The 25,330-nt window shown below is 45.0% G+C and overlaps 1 protein-coding gene across 2 annotated transcripts in view; it reads right to left on the minus strand.

Moving 5' to 3' along the window:
• Window positions 1-690: 690 nt before the first annotated feature.
• Window positions 691-25,330, minus strand: part of LOC120893959 (neural cell adhesion molecule 1) — a 120,257-nt gene continuing 95,617 nt past the window's right edge. For both annotated transcript variants that reach the window (XM_040296219.1, XM_040296218.1), the window contains 10 exons: window positions 12,454-12,769; window positions 12,197-12,348; window positions 11,918-12,062; window positions 11,719-11,849; window positions 11,443-11,602; window positions 11,111-11,281; window positions 10,608-10,730; window positions 4,690-5,001; window positions 4,304-4,584; window positions 691-4,024 (listed from right to left, as the gene is read on the minus strand). In XM_040296219.1, coding sequence (XP_040152153.1) covers window positions 3,482-4,024; window positions 4,304-4,584; window positions 4,690-5,001; window positions 10,608-10,730; window positions 11,111-11,281; window positions 11,443-11,602; window positions 11,719-11,849; window positions 11,918-12,062; window positions 12,197-12,348; window positions 12,454-12,769 — 2,334 coding nt within the window. In that variant the 3' untranslated portion in view covers window positions 691-3,481. The remainder of the gene's footprint in view (window positions 4,025-4,303; window positions 4,585-4,689; window positions 5,002-10,607; window positions 10,731-11,110; window positions 11,282-11,442; window positions 11,603-11,718; window positions 11,850-11,917; window positions 12,063-12,196; window positions 12,349-12,453; window positions 12,770-25,330) is intronic.

Below are 25,330 nucleotides of genomic sequence, written 5' to 3' on the forward strand. Positions count from 1 at the left end.
TTTGTCTCATTTGAGGGTTTTGGGTCACACTCGTTAGCTCAGTTTTGTTCAGCTTTTTTCAATTGAGAGCATTTTTTTGTTAATTTTCATTTCCCACCATCTCACACATACACATGCTAATACGGCTCACCTTTGGAATTGCCATTCATCGTGACATTGTTTGCGTCGGGGTGTTCGGGGTGCTTGCATTTCCGTTTTCCTGTTTACGCTCACCATTTCCGTGCAACCCACGTTGCCGCCGCTTTATTTCACCGCAGTGAAGAAACACTCAACATAAATAAATCATTTTGGGTCGAACGAGAAAAGTTCCCATATACACGTGCGCACATACGTCGATATAGCTCGATATTGCGAGCAGCGCACAACGTGTGATTTTATCCATTTATTGAAATTAATTTATTTAATTTAAGGCTTTAACGGTTTACTGGCGGACCGGATATATTATTTTGCTTTTCCATTTCACATTTACTCTGGTAGATAATAAGTGGATTGTTTTAATGTTGTTTCACCGAACAACATCTATAGTTTTGGAGTTCTTTCCGCAAATGCATTGTTTGCGATGCTGGACATTATCGCAAATTTGAACGCTTGAATGACGTTTCCAGTGTTGCGTAGTAATTTTTTAATTAAAACAAGAAAAAAAATGTCATCAAATTTTAACACTGGATAAATACAGAAAGTGACCACGAATTCATGTTTTATAAATTTATCTATTTTATTTACAACTGCAATTCATAATCATAATTTCCCTTGCACCTTCGCACCGTACAGCTGCGAGTGCTGAGCTCAAGATTCGTTTTAAGTTTTCATATTTTCAAACATTCTCAAAACGACTCGACCGGATTTCAACACCGCTTATCAACCTTAACATGCTGCAGTGTTTTGTTTCCATTTTGTAACTAATCGATCGATAATACTTATAGTAGGACATTTTGCTCAGTTCTCCATACACTCCCCATTTCCACCGTGTGAAGTGAGTCCACAGATCCAGTGTCCTGTCATTTTATGCCCAGCCCTTTAGACCTCGCGTATTGATATTAATATCTAGATAAAGAATCTAACTTTTGATTTGTTTGTTTTTCCTCACTGTGCTCGCAATGTGCGGAGGCGATTTTTCCTTTGATTTTGATCATTCGACTAACTTGTGATTTTTTTTTTTTGCTGTATCTGGTTTGGTTGGTTGTGTTTGCAGGTAATTTTACATATTTACAGTCTTGTGACATTCAATTTTAAACCAAATCAAACTCGTACGCTTCCCTCCCAGGACCTACTGCGAACGCCGAAGGCAGATGAGCTAATTGTGAGATGTGTGCCTGCATTTGATCGTGGTATATATTACTGTGACGTGCTATTGCTGTACATGGCGATCACTGGTTTGTAGCAATATCTAGCTATTTCAATTTAAAAAATAATTATACTATGTTTGGAGCATCCTTGAGTGGCCAAGAAGATTACTCGAATGAGGAAAAATTAGTGTTGTAGAACAATATAGGAAAATGAATTTCAATACGTCAATTATTCGGTCAGTATAAAACATCGTCTTACTGAACGGGTGCTTGCTTCGTGTTCGCTGTTATTGGTAATGATTGAAATGCGTTTGATGAGTTTTATAATTTTTTTAAGAATTCAGACATACCGATTGACGTTTATAAAGTTTCGTACTGTTATGCAAACCAAATGAGCAAATATTTTGACTTTTGAGTTTTTCCTTATAATGTAATACTTTGAAAAGCAAATAAAATAAAATACCATTGCATAAAAGATACAAGCGTTGAAAGCGAATAAAGGACAAAAAATTATACCATCAATACTGTATTTCGTATGTGAAAATCCAATTTCCCCATCCAGCCCAGCTCGGTAAAACGGTGGAAGAAGCAAAAAAAAAGAAGAAAACATCCATCATCGATTGTGTTGACAGCTGTAACGGGCTGGGAAGTTCGAGCTAAAACGAGCTTCATATTACACCCGCAAGATAGTGGCTTCCGACATTGGCCTTACCTCGAAGTCTTTTCCAATAGTACAAGGGAGATATATAGCAATAACAACAACAACAGCAGCAAAAAATGCCATTTTTAACGTCATCAATCACTCCGTCGTTCTGGCGCACCGGTATGCAATGTGTACTGGTGTGTCGTCGTCGTTATGCAACGGAAAGACTACCGAAGCGTCTTTCGTTCCTCCCATTTCCCGTTGTTATCAAGATATAGCCACTGTGATAAGCAAGGTGCTCGTCGGTAAGCAGCACACCGCCAGCAGCAACGTGTACCGATTCGGGCAAGCATTTCCCCCATAGGACGAGCCACCTAGAGACGTGCTTATCCAATTTATCGAACATGGTAAGATCGCTGGAGAAAAAAAATAGATAACCACTCGCATGGGTGGCACAATCGGAGGTGTGTGGTTCGGTGCAATGCGCTCACATCGTAGCTTCATGCCTGTGTCCCATCCTACTAGGTAGTGTCCCTTCACGTTGATAATCGATTCCCTTGCCTGGCAGCTCTCGGGAACGGGTCGCTCGAGTTAGATTTGACTGAGTTTGGGGCTTTATTATTCGCTAGCTAGTGTGTTGAGTTGGGTCTAATTTGCTTAATAGCATACAGGGGTTTCCTTTTGTGTACTGTTTAATTTCGTTTTGTGATGTATGTGTCTAAAGTTAGTTCAAAGTTGCTTGCTTTTATGATCATCTTTCGCTTACGTTGGTACAGATCACCTCTAGTTGCATCCTGTGATTTGCTCAAAAAACGATTTAATAATTTTTCACTATTGAGATGAATCTGCTGCAGGTGAGGAGATGCGTAATGTGACATATTTCTCTTCCTATAGTGACTTGAGCTTGAGTTTGACTATTTACATCTATTTACAGAACCAAATCGTAGGTCGATTGCACTCAGTTGCATTGGAAAAAAGCTCACTAATGTTTTTTTTCTGTTTCCCTTTGGCCATTTGTGTCTCTCTTTCTCACTCCCTATTGCAGGTGCAGATGGAACTGTGACTATGCTTCCCTTACCTGTGCTGGATTGTTACTTTTTTTGTGACTTTTGGTCTGCTGCACCGCCCGGGACCAACAATCTCAACGCCACTATACTTACCCCCTCATTGATCTGCTCACAGCAAGGACACGACTACTATTCACAGCGTATTCATATCACAAAATGATACAACGGTTTTAATGAACGCCAAACGAACAAAAGCTCAACAGCTGTGTCGGTGTGCCATTGCAGCTGGGATTCTGGCGGCAGCTGACGTTTGGTCTTTCTCCCGCTCTCTTCTTCAGCACCCGTCCAGTCCAGTGCGGTAGTGATGGCTTCCATTGGAAGCAAAGCCGCTGGACCGCACAGTTAGATTGACTCTGCCGGTGCCATCACGGTCGAAATGCTGGAAGCTACACCTTCCCGAACTTACTACCCCTTCGCGTGAGGAACGGAGACACCGCGGCGCACTCTCACAGGGCCGTATCACCGACCCTGTGAGACTCCTATAGTCATACGGTGCTTTCGCGTTTCATCATGAGGGGCGTATCGGCGGACACTTCGTCCTCGGGCAGACCGATGCACACTCGCGTCCGGGCCGTCGGGCCGAGGTGCTGCATCGCGATGGCCGATGGTGGGGGAGGTGCCGGCGATCCCTGGTTGCTGGTGACGGAGATGGCGGTAATGTTGCGGACGCCAGCAATCGTTCCACCGTACGACGGCCAGTGATGTGCGTTCGGGGTGAGCGGGCCCGGGCCTACTGGACCAGTGCCAGCCGTCACCGGATGCCGGGGCAGGGTGCAGGTGGTGTGTGATGCCGTCGTAAAGGTCGAGGGCATGTGGCACATCGACACGTTCGTGATGGAGTTCGAGGCCTGCGGGGTGCCGTTGCGGAGCGTGCAGTAGCCAAGGGTGGAGGAGTGGTTTGCATGCAGGGCGGCCGCCATCGACGAACCGATGAAGGTTTGGTTCGGGGCAGTTGTCGTCAGCAGCAACCTGCTCGGGCTGTTTGTGTCAATGGTCGATATGTGTTGCCTTCGCTTAATGTACTCCATCTAAGAGAAGATAAGTTGGATAAGTTGGACGCAGGGACATTAGAATTATGTGCATTAATTTGAGTGCATATTCATAGTGGAATTACCCCAACGGGTTTAACTATTCTTCATCGAAGATAATTGTTACATCAGTAAAGCAATAAAGTATTTCAGGTACATAGAGTAGCCTCTAATGGAGACACTGGATGCTCTAGTGTTGTTGTGACTTTGCGAGAGCTACCAAATTATGCATCGCACACATGGCACAAATAATTACATCCTTCCCGAGCTCTTCCTTACCTGATCGTCCGAATCGATAGTGTCCGGAATAACGTCCGGGTTCTTCTCGTCGCTCTCGTTGCCATCGTACTCCTTGCTGGCGACGCTCTTGTCGCTCGGTCCGGGTGACGACGTCCGTACGGTGGTTCCCTGAGCCGTTTCCTTGTTCCGCCGGCCACTCGCGCCGCACGGAAACTTGAGCGCCAAAACAATGGCACAGCTGCCAATAAGCACAGCCGCAGCCAGCCCGATCGCAATAGACAGGGTTGGCGTAAGGGGGAGTGGAGATCGTGGCCGCTCCACTGCAATCAAAACGAACCAAACGCGGAGAGAGGGGTGATAAGTGATCCTGCAAGATGTGACGCTCCATGTTGGGGTACTGGGATGGGCTCGGCATTGAAACTTACCCTTTTCAGAGTCCTTCATTTGCTTCTCGGGCAGTCGCTGGGTGGCGGCACTCATGACGTACGGTTCCGATCGACCCTTGGAGTTGAAGGCGTACACGGCCAGCTGGTAAACGGCGCTTGGATGCAGGTTCGGCACGGTAAACCGAGGTACGGGTGATGTATTGTTGAAGCGCATCTCCTGCGAATGGCTGTCGCGTAGCTCGAGAAAGAAGGATTGAGCTAACCCACCGTTGAACCCTTCGTAGCAGCGCACGGCGAGCGACGTCATGGACACGTTCGCTACAGTACAGTTGTGCACTTGATCTGGGCGACCTACAGAGAGAGAGAGAGAGAGAAAGAGAATGAGAGTGGAGAAAAGCGCCCGTTGCAATGGAAGGTATCATCCGAGCGCTGTGGTGCATCAACCATAGAAGCCCAATTCCGAACTTCAATGGCCTTACGACTCATGGCGAACGGGTGCGCTCCACGTGCTAAATTGGAACGTATTGCTTGTCCAGTGCACGTGGGAAGCTCAGCCAGTAGAATAAAAATGGACGCCCATACATCCATCCGAGCTAGTGCTCATAAAAAGTGCACTTCCAATTAGACGTTCGTTCCTTCGTTGATGCTACTGCTGCACAGCTGACGATCAGCGTTCGATAAACCAGCCAGGTGATGAAATGATTTTTCTTTGTGAGCGTAATAGAATCAGCAGCACAGCAGTGCTGTAAAAATGAAGAAAGGAAAACATCCTGCTGCACCATCATCTGTTACGTTGGGAAAGCATTTCTTTCCTTTTCTGCCCGAGAAGAAACAGTAATTGGTTGTTTGTTAGCTCCACCGCCAAACCTGCATCAAGACGAATGTGACAGTAAATGTGCGGCGTGGTGCGCGAAGAGTTTACGGTGCCGATCCATCGTCCGTGCACTTTTGTATTTTCGTTTCGTAGAAGAAGCAAAAATAAGATTAACTCTCAAACACCTCAAACGCCGAGCCGCCATGCTCCCTGCTGCCACACAAATGCAGCTGCAGCATTCGCCACAAGCGGTCGATGCTGATGAAAAGTGATTCCTAAATAGCTGCCAATGGTACTCGACACTTACTTGCCGTGTTGGGGAATTGTGTGACCCCGCACTGGTTACCTACCCCCTGCCAAAATGTTTTCCACGAATGCCGGTGCGGGAAAGTTGTACTGGCATTACGACAGGCAAGGGATGCTCCAGATGAAGCCAAGCTACGGAAAGCGGTCCTTTGCTAGTACGAGTGGTCCCCCAACGTGCTGGTGCCAAACAACAACTTCCAACACAAACAAACTAACATAAAACTTCAAAAAACTTCAGCGGCAAAAGGAGCCGCTCCCCCAGCAGCACATACTGGGATGGAAAAGGAATGCAAGATCGGTGCACTCTCGGCATTCCCATTTACTCCTTTAAACCTTTCAGATCTTCCTTGCTTACTATTTTTCTTTCTATACCGTTCGCAGTCGTTTTGCTTCTCTGCACCTTTCTAAAAGACCACAAACAAACCTCGAAATGAACCGGTCTCTTTGAAAATTTGCCAAAGTCACCACAAAAACATAATAGTGCTGACGATGCTGCTGCTGCTGCTGCTGCTACTGCCGCCTCTGTATATTCGCAGTTTGCCAAGATTGGTGTTCCTTTGCTTCACATTGTTGAATTAAGCTGAAGCTCAGCAGCCAGAGCAGCAACGTGAAATTTGGTGGTTTGCTTAAATGTTTGTTTGTCCCGAAGCTCCCGTTGTTGGTGCTAGCGGTACACTCAGGACGTAAGGTTTACAGTGTGTCAGACTACTTTGCCCGATCCATTTAAATGCGGTACTTTGCCCAGCTAATCACAACGGTATGATGACCGCAAGGTGCACCATCATTAACTCAACGTTCTGAGCTGGCAAATAGAGCAATGGAGAATTCTTCATGTTGATAGCACATTTATGCTCGGCATTCTGTACGCAAGCAGTTACATTCGTAAATGGGTTGATGATTGTCTTGTAAAAAAAATAAATTCACTGCTTGCCAAACTGATGTTGGATTGGAGGAATGGTTTGGACTTATTTTGTTTAGTTTGTGAGGTATTTTGTGATATTGATAAGTTTATGTCCATGTTTATACTCGAATTTTAGTTCTGATCCACTGATTTCAATTTTTTTGTTACTGCATGTAACATCAAAATTGTAAAGAATACATGAAATATGAAATGCGATACGATACGAATACGATATTTCAAATATATTAAATCAAATAAATATGAAATCTTAGTCAAGATTTAACTATTTCATCAGAACATTTATTGTTGTATTATTTTTTTTGTATTTTAGCATTTTTATTCTTTGTCATAGAACCATTACATGCTTGAAACGAAACGAAATTTAATTTCAAACGAAGCAAAACCAATCCATTTTCGATAGGTATTTGCATTTTCATTCACTCCAAAGCTTTCCTTTTCAGGCAGTTTGTTTCTTTTAACAATACAAATAAGGGTTTCAATAATTGATTTCAAGGTCCTTCCATTACTAGTTGATGATTTGTCTTCTAATTAGTTTGTCAGAAATATATAATTTAGTTATACTATTCGGAACTATGAATTCGTTTTAAATTGCATTCTACTTTTTTCTACAAGATTAACTGCATACACCTCAGCATATCATCGTATCCCAAACGAAAGAGAATAATCAACAACAACAACAAAATTACACAACAAGGTACTAATTCCCAGCTCAAACATCTACATACTATCTTCATTCGCTGTACGTTCATTCCATTACCTTGCTGGCTGTGTATCATCCCCCATTCTTTTATGTTCCCACAAATGCCGGAAAATTTTAAAGGCGACCTTTCGCACAACACTTTTACCCACTTTTTGTGCTATTGTCTTCGAGCAAAGCCACAGGAGCATTATAGAAGAATGAGCCATGTTGCGATCCTCTTCCTTCAGCAGGGCGGCGTTTCGCACAGCCACAAAATGCAGACAGGTGTATCCCTTTTTTGCTGCCTCTCCTTCACAGGTCGATGATTCTTTTGTTTCTCATGGTACGCAACCGACACAAAACACAAAAGCCGCCCGTTGCAAGCAATGCTGCCCTATCCGTGCTACCTTGTTACCCTTTGGACACCATCGTTGGCCAACGTTTGGGTTCACCGCACCGGACACGACGATGATGTTCGAAGCTCTTCCACTCATCAGCCATCAGCCATGTGGCTACTACGGCTTCAACCTGGTAATAGAGGAACAGAGAAACCGACGCTTTGGATCTACCAGCATCTGACCAGGTGGTTGAAAATACAGAGCCGTAAGCGCCTTTACGGCGTCCCCCCAAGCCGTCTGTGCGTTTGTGGTGCCGTGAAGGGATATTTTAATTTTAAACCAGAAAACATCATTTCCATCTTTCAACTGCTGGGTACACGTTCATATCGTCCTTCAAGTGGGTGTGTAACTATCCTTCCCAGGGATCGGTGTGGTACGGAAACCTTCTTTCCACGAACGCATGTCCTGCCGCACATAAACACACAATTGCAAACCTTTTACTGTGGTCCGCTTGGGTCCATGGTTTTCGGTGCAATAAAACATTCTGGAGCCAAATTCAGGGACAGGATGTAAGAAGAAAGATTTATTTTTTGTTGATCCAGCGCAAAGAGGTGTGCTTGGAGCGTTGCCGTCCTCCATATCCTTTTGTTATTTAAGCGTATTATTTAATATTTAATCTCTTCTTTGGCTAGCACCCATGGGGCACTAGCCTCATTTCCTCGACATCCGCCCAGGGATCTTTGCAGTTATAAACGGGACCAATGAAATAATAAACCTTTACAGCGCACCACTCACCTCACAATGGCTGGAGCCAAGTGTAGCAAAACAATTTGCTTGACAAAAGATGAGCCTGGATTATGCTCGTTAATTTTCACTGCGCTTCCGAATGTGTTTTGGAACAACTGAACGGAAGGCTTTACCGGAGAGGTTGTTGAATGGCTTACCTTTCACCATTTCGCCATTCGAACATCCCACTGCTAGTAGTCATCGGTTTGCCTCAGGAACATTTATCAAATAATTACTCCCTTTACCATTTGACCGCTTACCGTTGAATTAAAACAAATAACCTGACACGGTACTTTTTCAATTTAGTTCAACAATCAAAGAGCCCCGAAAAATAGAACCAAATATTCATTCATTAACGAAAGACGGAGGCACCCAATCAAGCATGATTTGCGCTGCTCTGTCGAACGGAGTGATAAGTAAAATTGATTTTCTTTGTGCCGTTTTGCTGTTCGGTGCACCGAACGAACCCAACGATGGCGGTGAAAGAAATTTATTCGGAGAATATTCTTAATGAAATCCCTCCAGGAAGGCTTCAGCGAACGCCGGCACCGACACAAGCACACTAATATCACCGGTGTACCGGTTACCGCCCAAATGCTCAATTTGATCGAAGCGTTTCACTGAGGTTCGCTGGTTTGAATCTCTGGCTCCGTTCGCCTTTTTTGTTAGTATAATTAAATTTTGCATTCCGTTTCTCGTTGCTCGCTCTTTGATGTGCATCATTAGATTTTCTAACAGCTGATTAATGCTATCAGTAGATAGTGTGCAGACCGGTTCGCAATAAATATGCTAATCAATCGTGTTGTTTTTGCACGGAAATGTTTTAGCACTGATCCGGTAAACGAACACACGTTCGTTGTGTAGTGTATAAGCTGCGGCGGAACGATAACAGTTGATGGTTGACTAATGCTAAGAAATAGATAGAAATATTCCAACAATATCTAAACCATCGTGGCCAGCTTGTATAAACGAGCAAAATCCAATAAACCTAGAAAACAGATTTGAAAATAATAAACTCCCCGTTCAACCCCGAATCAGCTTAAAACAACTCATTTTGCTATTCCTCTTGATTAGACGAAGCATTTCCATGGATTTAATATAGAACCTTACTCATCCACTATTTCGTTTGGATGGTATGGGCTAGTCACATAGGAAACACTGCTAAACAAGTAATACTAAAACAAGCTAATGGATGCTTGCCTTTCACAGGACTGGATCTGTGGAAATATGTTTTGTTTTTTTTTTCTCTCCTTTTCTCCATGACTGGAAAAGCTGTGCATCGGGTTTGGGTTTTGATCTGGGCGTATAAAACAACCAGTCTTTTCCTGATATTCCAAGCTCGTACATAGTTTCGTTCAAGGGTGTTTGGTTTGGGGTGTTTGGGAGGCAATCGGTTGATTTAAAAATTTACTTCCCTGCAGCGAGTGCGATTGGATTATCTTCCACCCACGGGTTGAAGAAGAGGACGATGCTGTAAATATGCTTCCGTGAGCTGCTCTGAAAACTCACCCAATCGATTGAAGCATGACGGAAGGTCGATGAGGTTATGAGATTTCATTATAAATTCCTGATTAAGGAAGAACAGTACAGAAATGTGCTCGCTTACGGTATCAGTCTAGGCGTACCGATATCAGTTTGCCCCACACAGGAAAGTTGATAAGAATGTTCCAGCAGCATGTTAGCAGCAAATCAACCCTTAGCGAACTTGTTGAAACTAATTTAATTTACAAAATCGAATGAATGCACAAGTTGAATCTAAGAGTTGTTGCTGAATGGTGCCGTAATTCCAGAATCTATTATTAAGCCATCACAAACATTCATATTCGACTAAAAGAAGAACAATAAGCTGCCAGACCCAAAGTATCCGTTCAGCGAATTGAAAACATGTCCAGCTTGAAACAAATCTTTCAGCCGGGTGAAAAAATCTCATCAAACTTGCACCGAACAGACCGCTTGCACAAAAACGCTTGGAATCGAGCAAACGAGTGAGAGTTATTGGAGCAAAGGAGAAAAAAAAACTCGTACGACATCCAACCTAGAGTAATCTCCATCCCAGATCCGATGCGGAGTTCATCGTCTCGTTCTCGGTAACGATTCGGTTGGAAAACTCACCTGCAGCAATGATGTGGAAAACGCACGGCTGTCGTTGCTTGCCGATCTTGTTGGTCGCCGAGCAGAGTAGCGTACCGTAGTCCAGCTCGGTCATTGGCGTGTACGATACGATCGATGATGTGCCTGCGAGAGTGTGTGTTGCAACGGTGGCAGGTGGCCCCGGGGGTTCATCATTTATTTGCCAGCACGACAAACGCAAAGGCAGAGAAGATATTGTCAGAACAAAAAAAAAACATCCAAAAAACACAACAAAGAAAGAAACAAGCGAGTTAGTGAAAGTTATGCAGCCAACTGGAATTAAAATGAACCCGAAAACCGGAGAACGAGTTGAACACGAACGCTGAACCCGTTGCTCCGCTGATATCAGGGCACTTTCTGGTACTTTATCGCTTTGCACAATTACAACCTGCCCGCTGATCTCGGGGAGGAGTTCAACAAAGAGGACTAGGCAAAAGGATTCTAGGTACAAATCAAATCTCCGCTCTCAATTTGGCATACATTACCTAGTCTTGAAATGTGGCTCGCCTGTACGTCGATGCTTTCGGCTGAATTATTAAACGTCCACTTGAACTCCACATCCGGTGGATTAGCGTCGACGACGCAGCGTATCTCGGCATTCTCCTGCTTGGCCACACCGTACACCCGCGGCTGGTTGGGTGCACAGGTCGGTGCATCTGCAAAGCGAGCGCAAGAAACGAAACGTGACAGCATGGCAAAACTCATCCCCGCATACCCCTTTGTTTTGGGTCCCTTGTACCCAGTGGGACTGGCCCGCTGGTCCCACACTTTCTCTCGTCAACCGGGTGGAAAATGAAAAATTCAATTATTCACTTACACATCACATTGAGCTCGAACGTGGGACTGCTGCCTTCGCCCTCGGCGTTGAAGCCGACGCAGGTGTAGTTGCCGGCCGTGGTTCGAGAGACGCCCTGCAGAACAAGCGAATGCTTGCTAACGATGACACCCTGCGATATGTTGCGTGTTAGCGTTTTGTTCTGCATTTCCGTTGTTGGTAAATTGGCCGAGAGAAGAAGGGCAGCAAAAATAATTCAACATGAAATGCACCGCACAACAACAAAAAACCTGCCGCCTGTGAAAACTGGACACTTACATTGTGCTTCCATTCGACCTTGTAGACGGCCGGGTGAGCCTTGACGATGCAGTCGAAGTAAACGTCGGTACCCTCCCGGATTGCGTCCGGATCCAGGGAGCTGCCGAGTCTGACGGACGCGTCCGGAACGTCTGCAAGTGATATCGAACGGCGTTAGCGCCAAACGGTTGCGGTTCCCCTTGCTGAGGTGCATACTTACACTGAATGTCCAGCTGCCAGCCATCCTCGAGGGCGTCCGACTGCACGTACGTGTTGTACGCCTTGCACGACAAATATTTGCCCGCATCGGTTCGGTTCAGCACGATGGACAGTGTGCTTGTGGTTTGGTTGCCGTCGGCCGACGTCTGCCACGGGGAAATGTTGCGAACCGTGGTCAAAATGTCACCGTTGCGGGTGTCGGAAACAAAGCGGGTTAGCTCGCAAGTGTGCTGGTACAGATATGTGTTAGACCACGTGTGCGTCTACACGGTTTACTTACGGTTTCTTTGCTTTTGTCCAGCCGCACACCGTCCAAAAACCAGGTGATGGAAGCTGCTGGCCGTGAACCAGCACTTTGGCACAGAAGGTCATATCTTCGGCCGGCCGACAAGGGCTGATGGGCGCCGATCAGTCTTATGTTTAGTGGAGCAACTGGACACGAGGTCGGAAAGCAATTGAGCAAACAAGTTGAACAGAATAGGAAAAATCATTTAGTGAAGACAAACACTTAAACCCACCAAACGCCAACAAACTCACAATTCATATCGATCTGGACGGACTGCTCCACCGGATTCGCCCGGGCATGGTTACTCGCCCGGCAGACGAGCTTGGTGTGCAGGTCCTGGCGGGTGAGTGGCCCGAGCGCAATCTCGCTGCGAAGGTGCTTCCCGAGTGGCATGTACTTGGTGTCGGCCACCATTGCCACGCCGTCCCGGTACCAGGTCACGGTTGGTGTTGGTCGCCCACCGTACACGTCACAGCGCAGCTTGATGTTGTCCCCTTCGCTGTACGGTCCAGCCACCGTCGTGCGCTCCATGCCGAGCTGATCACGTATCACCATCCGCTCCGGGGACTGCAAGTAATCAACGGTTCCGGACATTGCGTTTCGATGAAAGAAAGGAAAGCGAGACCAAGAGAGAGAGAGAGAGAGAGAGAGAGAGAGAGAGACAGAGACAGAGACAGAGACAGAGAAAGAGAAAAGTAAAGACGGAAGAAAGAAAAAGAAGAAAATGTAAGAAAGTTAGCACCAGAAAAGTAATAAAATTTCTGATATAATAAAACTTGTTCCTGTACACGCGCGAACCGAATCATTTCCTGGATTCGGTCGGCAGGAAGCGATTGCACTGGAAATTCACGCTTTCCCTGCTAGCACTACAGCCCGTGGCCTCTCCCAGGTTCATCACACTTAGCAAACGCTCCCGAAGCGCTCCCGGTTTCGTGCTAGAACAGGATGTATACTTAATGGAAAATCTTGAAAAACTTGCCCTTCGCCGCCGAGCGACTCGGTTTGCCTTTTCGCGTGCCTCCGTGCCAACTACCTCACCATCGCCTTCCCCGCACACCAGTGTTCTGGAGTGACCGAAAAACTTTGCCAAACGGTTGTGTCGTCTGCAAGGGGCTACTAGTGCAGTCTCATTTTCTTGTGCACTAATTTTAATGATCTGCAGTTTAATTACGTTTCTGCCAGCGTGCCTTGCCTTCGTCGTTGCTGTTGTGAAACACGCTAAAGGCAGCTGGTTGGTTTTACTTGCTTGCGGTACCATCTTGGTAGCACACACACACACACTCACTCACCTGGTTGATAGAGGATGAGCCAGGGCACACACAAAAAAAAACGGAACAACTCTCGCAAGCTCTTGACCCGAACAGTACTTGGCAACCAAAGGCAACGGAGCATAATGAAGGGTGCGCAATGGTTGCTGACGAGCGAGCCATCCATGATGACGGGGAGAAGTCCACCAATGGCAACGAAAATTAAAACACGAAATTGACACTCACCAAAGAGTCTTTTGACTGCCGTTAAGCAGCAGTCGCTTAATTATGCACTGCAGTGAATCTTGGGGCGGCACATTTAAGCATCTCTTAAAGAACAGCTCAATGCTGTGCTTAATTCAATCGGAGGTGCTCGTTCTTCCTGGTGTTACAAGTGAATTACGTTACATTCTGTACTGCTACTCTAGCAGTGAGTTTACCATCTACTACCTCAAATAAAACTAAACTAGCGTGCTGTGCTTGCTAACGATTCAATTCAAAAGACCAATAGCTTAAGCAATCATATCGTACAGTGGAAAATAAAATATGTCTTGAAGAAGCAAATCCGTCGCAAAGAATAATGTTGGCATTTTTTACAGTTTTAACGCGCCCGGCTTTTAAATTCGAGTTTTATTCTGTAGTATGATGAATATTGTTTCAATAAATGATACGGTAGCATTAAAAGATTTTAATCATATAAAGCTTTGTGACAACCATACACGATTTTGCAAAGATTTCGGGTGCTAATGATGATCGCCTCACTGTATATGACTGCTTTTACAATGATTCATATGATCCCAATAAACATATGAATCGTATCAAAATCGAGAAATACAAAATGACAGTCAAATATAAAAAAATATGAAATCATTTTTCAAATTTAAGAACGCTGTTCACGTCGTTTCCTTTCAATCATAATAACATTGAAAGCTTAAAATACCTCCGAAATAAATAAACTTCTATGCGTTTTTCCCATGCAATGATTTCTATGTTCTCAGCATTCTGAACAGCCGAATACTTTACTATAATACTATGGATAGTATAATAGAGATTTTTTGCAAATACAGTTATTAAGATTATACAAATCACTATATACTGACCCTGATTACCACGATCAACTATGCTATTTGTATACTGTAAATGCATAATATTGAATAAAAAATAGTGTCAATTAAACGTGGAACAGGGAATTTGCCAAAAATGCTCATAAAATTACTATATAGTGTGCAGTACTATATAACAATTAGACACAACGCATAGAGTGCATAACATACGGGTATTCTTGTCTTTTGTACACCTGCTATAACTGCAAAATGTTAAGATGACTTTGAATTCAAAATCAATTTCATATTCTAGAGTCGCATTAATATATAATTAATATTAAATGCATAGGCATAGGAATATTTAAAGTATGTGCATAGGAATATTTAAAGCATAGGCACTTGATCATTGACCTCTGCATAATCCACTTTTCTAGAGCAAACCCTGTACATTTGAAAAATAATTAAGGATTTCCTAGAATTTCACTTGGGCTGGTCTGGTACAATCATCAACTCATACGACTTAACAACATGCCCGTCATGGGTTCAAGCCCCGAAAAGCCCGTGCCTCCATACGTAGAGTCAGTCCTACGCCGTCCTCCCGATTCTGCTATGGTAACAATAAGTCAAAGAAAGCCAAGCTCACTTCACCAATGGGTACAGGCAGGCCTTGACCGACAACGGCTGTTGTGCCAAAGAAGAAGAAGAAGAAGAAGAAGAAGAAGAAGAAGAAGAAGAAGAAGAAGAAGAAGAAGAAGAAGAATCTCACTGCAAAAACTTTGCGAAATGTCATAAAATTGCAACGATATTTTGATTCATATTCCAAACAGTTTCAAGCTCTTGTTTTGTATAACGAACATTTTAATTCGAATTTCGGACAGCATCAAAATTTCGTTAATAATCTTCACCTTTTAGTTTTTCGTTTTCTTTTAAGGCTTGAGCATCCAATTCTGAATGTTCGGAGGCATCGAAGGATAAGTCATTGCATTCATTTGTACATTGATTCTCTATATATGTTAATGAAATTCCAATAAAATACCTTTCGTATGGTGCCAAAATCATTTTTCGCGGATCATTGATTTGTCACAAACCCATCACCACCTATGAAAAATTCGTACCATACAATTTTTGATTAAAAAATCTCTTCACGCGAATCTGAGCGTCGTGGTGCGTTACGAATAGAACTTAACATGAACGCAGCTAACTCGCTCGTAAAACAAACAAACCAAAAACAGAACCAAAATCAAAACCAAATAAAATAGCTCAGTAAAATTGCCAATAAAAAATGGCAAAATATAGCACATAAATGAGAAAAATGCCCATCAAGGGAATGAAGCCACTGTTAGGAAACCGCCACACGGCAGCAATCATATGCATGAGCGAAAGGACAGTTTTCACATACCGAACCCAAAATGGAGAATGTGTACTGGAACCATTGAGTTGTGTTTTCAACGAGTTAGCACAATTCTTTTCGGTCGGTTAGCGCCCGGGGAAACTGCCAGCTCCATGAAACGGACAACCCACGAATGTGAAAGAGAGAGAGAGAGAGAGAGAGAGAGAGAGAGAGAGAGAGAGAGAGAGAGAGAGAGAGAGCGAGAGAGGGAAAGTAAAAACAACAACAGACACACATACACGCACGCATGTTCCCACACACACACACACACAAACACACACCCAGCCGCGCATAATGCATGAGCCATCCATATTTTGGAACACTCGGTGTTACCGCCTGCCTATGGTCTGCTTCCCCTTTTTGCAGTTTGTGGAATTTGGAATGCGCAGAAACAGAGAATCCGACTATTGTTCTACATATTTCATATTTTATTCGCGGGAAGCACACCACATGGTTGGATGAGCTGAGGTGCGGCCTCTTGTCTTACCCCTCCTTCCCATAAGACTCGCCGTGGAATGGAAAGCGGTCGCGAGTGAGTCGTTGAATATCAAAGCACTCCCTCGTGGCTAATTTTCACTGTAAAAAATGAAGCCATGTAGATGGGGAGCAGTAGTAACCGAGCAGCGTCGTGTGTATGTGGGATGAAATATGGACTCGTTGAAGATCCAGGCGACCGGGAAATGCGCGCTGATTCTGAAGCCTGCCTAACCTAAGGGGAATCCAGGTCAGTGGCCTAGGTTTGGTAGGCAGTGGGGAGCGGGAATTGAAGCAAAAGTAAAACAAATACAGTTTAATGGCCGTTGCTGTGGCGTTTGGCATTGCTTCCCTTGTCGAAACTGGATGCACAGTGCTCCTACTGCCGCTGCTGCTGGGTGGCGTGGCTTCCCGAGCTCGAATGTGCCCCGGGATGTACATGCAGTACAGCTTTGGAAATTGTTTGCCAAGAAGGATGATACTCAAACAGACAGGAAAGAAATAAGGGAAAGTGTGCAAAAAACGGAACTATCCGTTACAACCACTCATCATCCGGCAACTGCCATTTATAGGGCGGAATAGCGGGCCGGCAATTGGACCGTACACTCACTCCACGGCCGCCACGGAGACAACGGAGGACAAAAATGTACTAATGCTGCATTGTTAGGGGTACATTTTAAAGCGAGGCAAATTCTTATTTCCACCCTGAATGGAAATGCTAAAATAAAATACCAAGCACGGACGGGAGTGCATTTGCTCACTCTATAAAATTCTCGGTGCTACCCGCAAGCGGATTATCGGTTGGGTTGCATTGTGCACGGCATTTAGTTTCCCAGCAGCTGGCTTTCTGTCCATAATGCTGATGGCTTGCCGTGTATTGGCTTGCCAACAAATGAAAGAATACACCGGTGGCATGGTGTAAGCAGCATAAGCTCGGTGTGCAAATAATCCATAAAATATTCTTTGTACCACTCGTTCGTCCATTAACTTTTGTCTCATCCATAATGCTCCGTTCTGGGAATAAAACGTACCCCGTAAGCTTGTGCACTAATTTACCAAAGCCCCAGTTTTCGGTCCCCAGCTCTAACGCTATCGATTTTCCATCGTCGGAACAATCATAACTCAACCAAACCCATCACTGCACGCTTACTTTTGCGCGGGGTTAATCTTCTTAATGAAAATAAATAACAGACTACGCAAAAAAGAGGTTTTCTTCTTAGAATTAGAAGCTAAAACATGGCATTCTAACGCACCCCATTGCGTTTAGGCGAGCGTTTACCATAAGGATTATACTTTCGATTGTTAAATAACTTATTTCATCTCTGACAGAGCCGCTTCAAAGCTGCTTTCCGTTTACATAATCTCCTCTCACCGTTGCCCCACAAAATGTCGACCGCTGTTTCCTTTCCTGCTTCTCCTCTCCTTCCCTCACCACAAAAGCTCATCAGTCATCGGGCTCACATTGACAACCGACGCACCTCCGGGAAAGCAATTATCCACCCATCGGCCGGCCGGGTTGATGCGTACAGCTTCTCTGCTCCTTTAGGCCTTCTCTGTGTTTTTTTCCCTTCATGCTAGCTACTGTTCTTCGGGTACTTAGGCAACAGGAACGAAAAAAATCATGCGGGAAAATGCAGAGATACCCGAGAAATGAGGTACGGGGCCCAAAGGGAGGTGCGCAAAACGATCCATCCCGGGCTCGGCGGTCCAATCCGGTTGCCGGTCAACGACGGCCTAATGGTTGCGTTGTTTGTCCAAATCTCCCATCATTATTCCCTGCTTAAACCATTTAAACATAATTAATTTACAGCTTGGCGAGTTGGCCGAGCGGCGCGGGAATGGCACCGGGGCCACGCAAAGGGGAAACTCCCCAACCGAAAAGCTTTCCATCAGCGTTTTTTCGGCCTACCCGGGGCATCACTCGCATCGGTTAGCGCCTGGAACTAACGAACGGATTAGTGACAGCGACGAAATCGGCTAGAAGAGAAAGGACTTTCGGGCCATTTTTGGTGACGCGAGAATCAGCAAAGGCAGCAACAGCAGCAGTAGACGATGGGTGGTTAATTTTCCCACCAATCCTTTTCCCCGAATGCGGAATTTAGCGAGCTAGAGTGTGCGGTGGTTTCATCCCGGTGGGTTCGACTTTTGGTGCGATCCGCACCGACAGTAGACACTGATGATGATCCTTCGTTTTTTCATCATTTATTTTTCTTACCGTTGCCATTCACAACAAAAGCAGGATATTTGACGTTAAAGCTTTATTTCGTTGTTCGAGCAGTTCGAGGTGAGTTTGCTCTACGGGTTAAGAACGTCAATAGAATTATTAAACGAGTGACACATGGGAGCGGTGTGCGGTGCAAAATGAGTGCGAAATACAATTGAGCTAAATGAAACACGTTGTTTTAGGCAGACGCTAATCATCTTTGCGATAGAGCAACAATACACAGAATAGTTTTCAAAAGAAACCCATCAACACTGTAATTTGCGATTTTTGTTTGCAAAATCATTTCAAAACTTGTATGCTCGTAAATCATTTCTCACTGCACGAAACTGTCCAGGAAATGGAGTTCTCGGGGTGGAATGTATCTTTCAACTTTAACGAACGCACGCAAGGTATGTGTGTGTGTGTCTCGAGAACATTCCGCAAATGGAAGAGCACCGACGGAAGCTGACGCAGAAGCAGGCATTAAACACACATTAGAGCAAAGTGAATAAATCTCTTGTGCAAAAATAAACCTTTCGCCCAGATCTCTCACCGAGTCCCGTGGCGGTGGTTTTTACTTAACTTCCCATCCCTCTGTTCCTCGTCCCTTTCACACCATCCCACTCGGTCCCGATTCCGGTTTGCCAAAGAGTGCAGTATTACGATTACGCTCATCCTCCCTTTCCTTGCCCATTTCCCCTTTTTCCCAACCCACCCAGTGGGCGGCTTTTGTGGTTTTTCCACGCGAAGCTAAGAAGAAAACGTTGATTGTTCGGTTTTGCTAAGCTGAATGGCTGCCACACCCGGCCCATCCCGCTTGTAAGAACGTGGCAAAGCGTAGGACGAGAACCTTTCTCAATGGCTGGCAGCCTTCCTTACAGCCAAGCTGGCGGGAAAGAGTGGCCCGAGCCATCCCAGCGCCCAGTGCCAGCACCAGAAAGCATTAACGGCCCCTTTCACGTGAGCTGCAGCAGCACCAGGCAGTGGTTGCCCACAGGCTTTATGGATTGGAAGCGCCAGTGCGGGGATGAAATCGAGCCAGGCGAACCTGTGCGAGGGCGCGAGGCAGAAACCAGTGGGCACAAGGATTCCACTTAACGGTGTAGCCAACAGTCAGCCAAGCGAGACGTGAAAGGCACAAACGGAAAACTCTCGATACCTCTCAGCCTCTCAGGCAGGACGAAGGGTCTGAACCTGGCATGGAGGAGGGGGGGAGCTAAGAATGGTGAATGAATAAAATGCTTCTAAGGGAGAGAATTAGCGCCAAGATTTCACCGAATCCGCCCGCAGCCGGTTGGCACTGGGCGGGCGAAGCGCAAACAAAGAAAGCGAAGCGAATTAAAGCAAGCAAAAGCAGATGTTTTCTCGTGCCCCGAACGAAAGGCTTCGGTGTTGCTTGGTTCGCTAGCTGTTTTTTGCCAACTATTTCCGTCCTGCTTTTGGCCACACACTCTAGCAAGCATAGCTTACCAATCTGCTCGAATTCTAATTGCCGATTCAGTTTTACCGTCTCGAAACCATGGACGCTTACACGGCATTGCGAAACAAAAACCACAGCCTGGGTGCACTGAGCCGAAAATAATACTGTACCATTCCACCCGCAGCCCTCGGACCCTGGGACAAACCCCAGGAATAAGGTGAAACAGCACAGCGAACAAGCGCACAGTTCCGTAAGTAAGTTTGCTGAGCAATAATTCTTGCATCGTGCTTCCACCGCGTGCTCCTTGCACTTCGACTTCCTTCCATTGGGGGAAATGTCTCGCCGTTTCATTCCATTTCTTAAAGTGCAACCATTCCACCCTGGGTCGATGTCTTTGGTGCCTGGACGCCCCACCGGATTCGAGCTTCCCGTAACGGCAATTGCAGTCGCTTAATATTTTTGCTACCGATAATTTAACACAGCTGCAAATGGAATGGTGAATGTGGCGTCCCTTTCTCGGTGGGCCAGTGGTACTTCGTTCTTCATTGGCAAATTTAGAGGCTCATGAAGCACAGGTAAGAAAGTGGGCAAAAATTAACCTTCACCAGCTGTTTTCCGATATCCGGTTTCGAGTTTGGTGGCCGATATGGGATAGGGTTCGACCGCGGTGTGAACTGTGGTAGAACGCGGTCAAGATTAATGTAGCACGGACTGTAGCGTGAGCTCTCTGCGCAAGGGGTTTTCATTCCTTTTCTTCCACGACAGTTCGATTGCACTAAAAGCGGTGCAATTTATCTAACATGGTTTGCGAAAGCATTGCATGGATGGAAGTCGATCGTTCTGTTCTTGCTGGACTAGTCAAACAGTAGAACCCGAGATGGAAAATTGGTTTTAAACATTTGCGAGCTCCACACTGCTATAAATTAAACATTCAACGAACCGTACCGGTAGCAAGTAGAAACAGAAATGGTTGCGGTTTATTTGAACAATTTGAACAAGTTTCCAAACAGAGGTACCTTGAAAGCTGATACATTTGTTACAAATCGTTCTTGATTTGCACATAGTTTATGTGAAACATATATTTGAACTTCTACGGAGCGGTTCTCATTTTGAGGACACAAATTATCCCGCGATGATGATTTCAGCCTTCTAGGCTCATTCGAAGTATCACCTTGAAGTGGCTCTTCAAATCACGAGCGCTACACAAAGCGCTTGATTCGATTGGGCGGAAGGATTTTATCATTTGCCAGCCACGTTTCCATGGTTGCGATAGCACTTTTTACGACACGCTCACACTACGCGCCTTATCAAACCCCGGAAATGAGAACGGAATGAATGACAAACGGTAGCCATAAGGAAGGATCAAACAGCTTTTCCCTTCTCTCTCTCTATTGCTGCCTATCGATGATGCGTTTGACGATCTGTTTTGGCTACGGTCAGCTATATTTCCGGCAGCATTTCACTGGATTTCAGCCGACCGGATATGGTTGTATGTGTGTGGCAGTTTGGTTTGTGATATTCGGGTGTTTGTATGTGTGGGTATGTGGTATTCCAGTCATAGGAAACATCCTGCCTCAATCCATCCCGTGGCAAAATGGCAACCACTGATGAGCAGGTCGAATTTGAATACCGCCCGAATCTATCCCCCAGCATCGTTTGGTGCTATCTCGTGCTCTGCTGGTTGCTTTTATATTGTTCGTTTTCCACCATTTGCAACCATTGCTGGACGGGGGAATCTGCCAAGCGTCATCCCTGTCGTGTTTTTATGTTTATTTCGTTCCATTTCATTTGACGTTTCGCTTCGGACGTCCTTTGCGGTGCGCACTGTTTTGGGCCCGAGGTTTTGCCAGCGTGTCTCGGGTTTGTACGGGTCATTTTTCGGCTACCGTTGGAAACATTTAGATTTTAACGACTACCTTTACGGCGAACATCAAAGCGAGGGGTCCCGCATCCTGTCATGGTCAGGCGTATCCTATCAAAACATACGTCAACGTTCGTTTGTCGGCCGTAAAAATCGATCAGTCTGAAAGTGTCCAGGTTAATTTTAGTGACTTCGCGTCTGGAGTATAAGCTAAAGAAGAATGCCCGTAACATACATTAACAGTTTTTCTCTTGAAAGTCGCTGCCACTACGAAAGATTTAAACTCATTAAGCATAGCGCTCATATTAATTAAAAAACATTACACGAATTTAAAAGAACTCAAAACATTCAGGCTCGTAACTCACATTCTCCAAAAGCGGCAAAAACGAGCAGAAAAAGCGAAAGCGGCGATCTGCACAATAAATAAATACCTTAAAGCTCAGTTTGATGACTCCAGATGCTATTTTAATACCCTGTCGTTGATACCCGTTAATATTGATTGCTCGAATCAATAAAGGAATAAAAATCAATAATAAATAAATGCGATCTTTTGGCAAACAAATGGTCAAGCGGCGTCATTGATCTTGACACGACTTGTGCAGCTCATATTGCATTCAGTACAAACACGGATAATGGAAACACAATACAGTACCGTTATGTTTTAACATGCTTTTATGCTGGTCTCCTCAAATATCGTTCCTGTGTTAACCACTTCATATGAAAATAATAAACGAATATTTTATTCTGTTTTTTGCTACACATTGTTCATGATTTTTTTGCTGTAAAACCGAATTCTAGTATACAATTTAAATATTTTAAAATGAACTTTAATTTATACGCTTCAACCGAACCAATATGCCTCTCCACAGATAAACAGAAAACGCTTCCTTTCATCTTCGACTTTCATAACGAAATTAAAATTTCTCGTCAACAGTATACGACCCACATCGAGCAAAAGGTCTTCATCGACTGATAACATTGTGCGATGATATGGCGCTCGTATCGCTTCGCATCAATTACACCGCCCGATGGGAGGAGCTCATAAAAATGGCATCGTTATTGTCACTTTCACTCAAATGGCGCACGATGGCGCTCATGGTAGCTTTGCCGCACAGCCAAGGAAGGATTTTTCCCAGTCCTCCCAGTCTGCCTAACAGCACTGCCTCGCACATCCCGCAGCCAGGCACACAACAACGGCTCTGTACCGCGTGAAATCTAATCTTCACCGGTCTTGCGGGTGAGCCTTCGCTACGTTTCGTCGCGCATTCACACTTGACTAGCAGCGACATTATAAAAGGTCGGTAAGATCATAAATGCGTCATCGTGAGAAGCAATCGAACGCAAAAAAGCAGCTTTTTTGCTGTTGATGCTGCTGGCGCGCGAGGACTCTCGCCCTCCTCTGTGGAACCGTCGGCGCGAGACGAGCCGGTGAAGATGGAGAAATAATGGCCTCGTGGAAAGGCATAAAAGTTCGATTTCATTTCCCGTCCGATACGGGCACGTCCGTCGGTCGACCACCGCAAAGCGTACACTCAACGCGTGACGATGGGTAGTCAGGTGGGAAGGAGCTGAAACTTGGTTCCCAGCCGAAATGCGATGCGTTTTTCAATACACCAAAGTTATGCGCCATAAAAGTTATACATTTCTATCGGTGATCGCGCATCGCGGCTTCTTTGCGCGTTCGCGGTGGGGAAATGTTTTTACTTATTTTGCTCCGGTTTTTCCATTCCGTGCGCGACAACCATCGCCTCGCACCTCGCGGCTTTCCATCGTGCCAGCAGATGCCAGCGCTGAGGATGAAGGCATTTTCGCCAAACCGAGCGTACGCGCTCAAGATCGTGCCAAGGACGTCAGCATCAGCACGATGGCACCATTATACCGAGACACTCCAACTCTCGAGATATTTATTGTGGTTTTCAAGATCCTGTCCCCATCCTGCCCCTTGCGGTATGGGCATGGAAAGCAAGCGGGACTGTTAGTCTACGGGATGGATGGCGATGGTGCCAATGGAAAGGGAAAAGGGTCGTGGCTCAACCATGAACCTTGTGTGAATAGGATATTGAAAATTATGCAACATGGAAGAAAGTTTTCCATAACTTCTCGTCTCCTATGCGAGACATTCGAAACCTTTCTTTCCGGCACCCGTCGGTAGAATAATACTTTTCGCTTTTGGAGAAGGGACCAGTGGCGGTATGAGACAGCTGCTGCTGTTGTGTGCAGGAAAAAGGCGATTTTCCAATAGAAAAAATTTAACAAGCATCTTTCCGACCGTTCGCCGTCGTCGCAAGTGTTCGATTCCGGTTGTGCTGCGCGGTATTTTTCTCAGGGACTTTTCCGTGCGTGAAGGTTGACAAATGCATCTGGATATGGTAACAGCTTATGCCACAGACTGTGTTCAAATCACAAAGCAAAGAAAGGAAGAGTATCGGGAAGGCAGAGAGAAAGAGAGTCGTTGGAAGTAGTTGTTGCGATCCACGTATTAAAAGTTTGTGTCCGCTGTTTGGTTGTGGAATCGGTTTGTACATTTTTGGTACATTTCCGCTATGGCATTTATTTATTCACCTCAAGAGTTTCTTACAATGTACAGAAATAGTTTGTCTTTGGTTCCGATAGTTGAGAACAGAAAGCTTGTTTTGACAAGCTTGTCTGTATAGCATTTAAAACATACAGCAAATAGCTTGAATTGTTTGTAGAAAGATTATATCAGTTGGTGAATCGTTTCAATAAGAGCAAGTGTCTGGAAAGCCCGTCAAAAAAATTGTTATCCATATGCAATAGAAATAGATTTTATCTTATTCATAACTTACGAGCTTATCACGTCATGCCTTTGCTAACCCAAATGTCTTGCAACGGCCTATTGCTTAGAGCTGCTGGTTAAGCAATACGGAAACAATATAGCCACAAATGCAACTCATCGATAATTTAAGGATCGAGAAGCAACCAAAACAATTTCACGACAAATGCAAAATGTTAAAGTTTACCAAACCTGCATCATTTTCTTCTCTAACTTTTTCCTCTTTTCATTTTTGCGATAGTTTCCAAGAAACAAACATGACATTTTACTTTGCTTCTATGTTTGCTCCACAAGTTTCATCTTCTCTAGCAAACTCTCAATAGAATCCACTGCTCCTCCGTACATTTTGCAACAAACAACTGAAGATAACATTTATCACGTCCGATTTGATGCCAGAATCTATTTCAAAGTGCTTTCGGAGGAAAAAGAAACCCCGGATTTGCTAACAAAACATGCCGAGAAACATGCGTTTGACCGTTGATCTCGGAACGGTCTCGTACGCTACCTAGGATTAGTCAGGTGGGCTGGGGGGTGGAGCACGGTGTAGTGTGACCATCCATTTGGGATACACGTTTTATGTTTCTTCCATTTCCTCGTCGGCGCCCACTAACTGGCGGTGCCTGGTGAGGGTCAATCGATGGAATGTGCCTGGCTTGCGTTTCGTTCCGATAGAAAATGAAGAAGGGAATGTTCTTC

Source organism: Anopheles arabiensis, chromosome 2 (genome assembly GCF_016920715.1).
Source record: "Anopheles arabiensis isolate DONGOLA chromosome 2, AaraD3, whole genome shotgun sequence".
Classification (NCBI taxonomy): Eukaryota; Metazoa; Arthropoda; class Insecta; order Diptera; family Culicidae; genus Anopheles; species Anopheles arabiensis.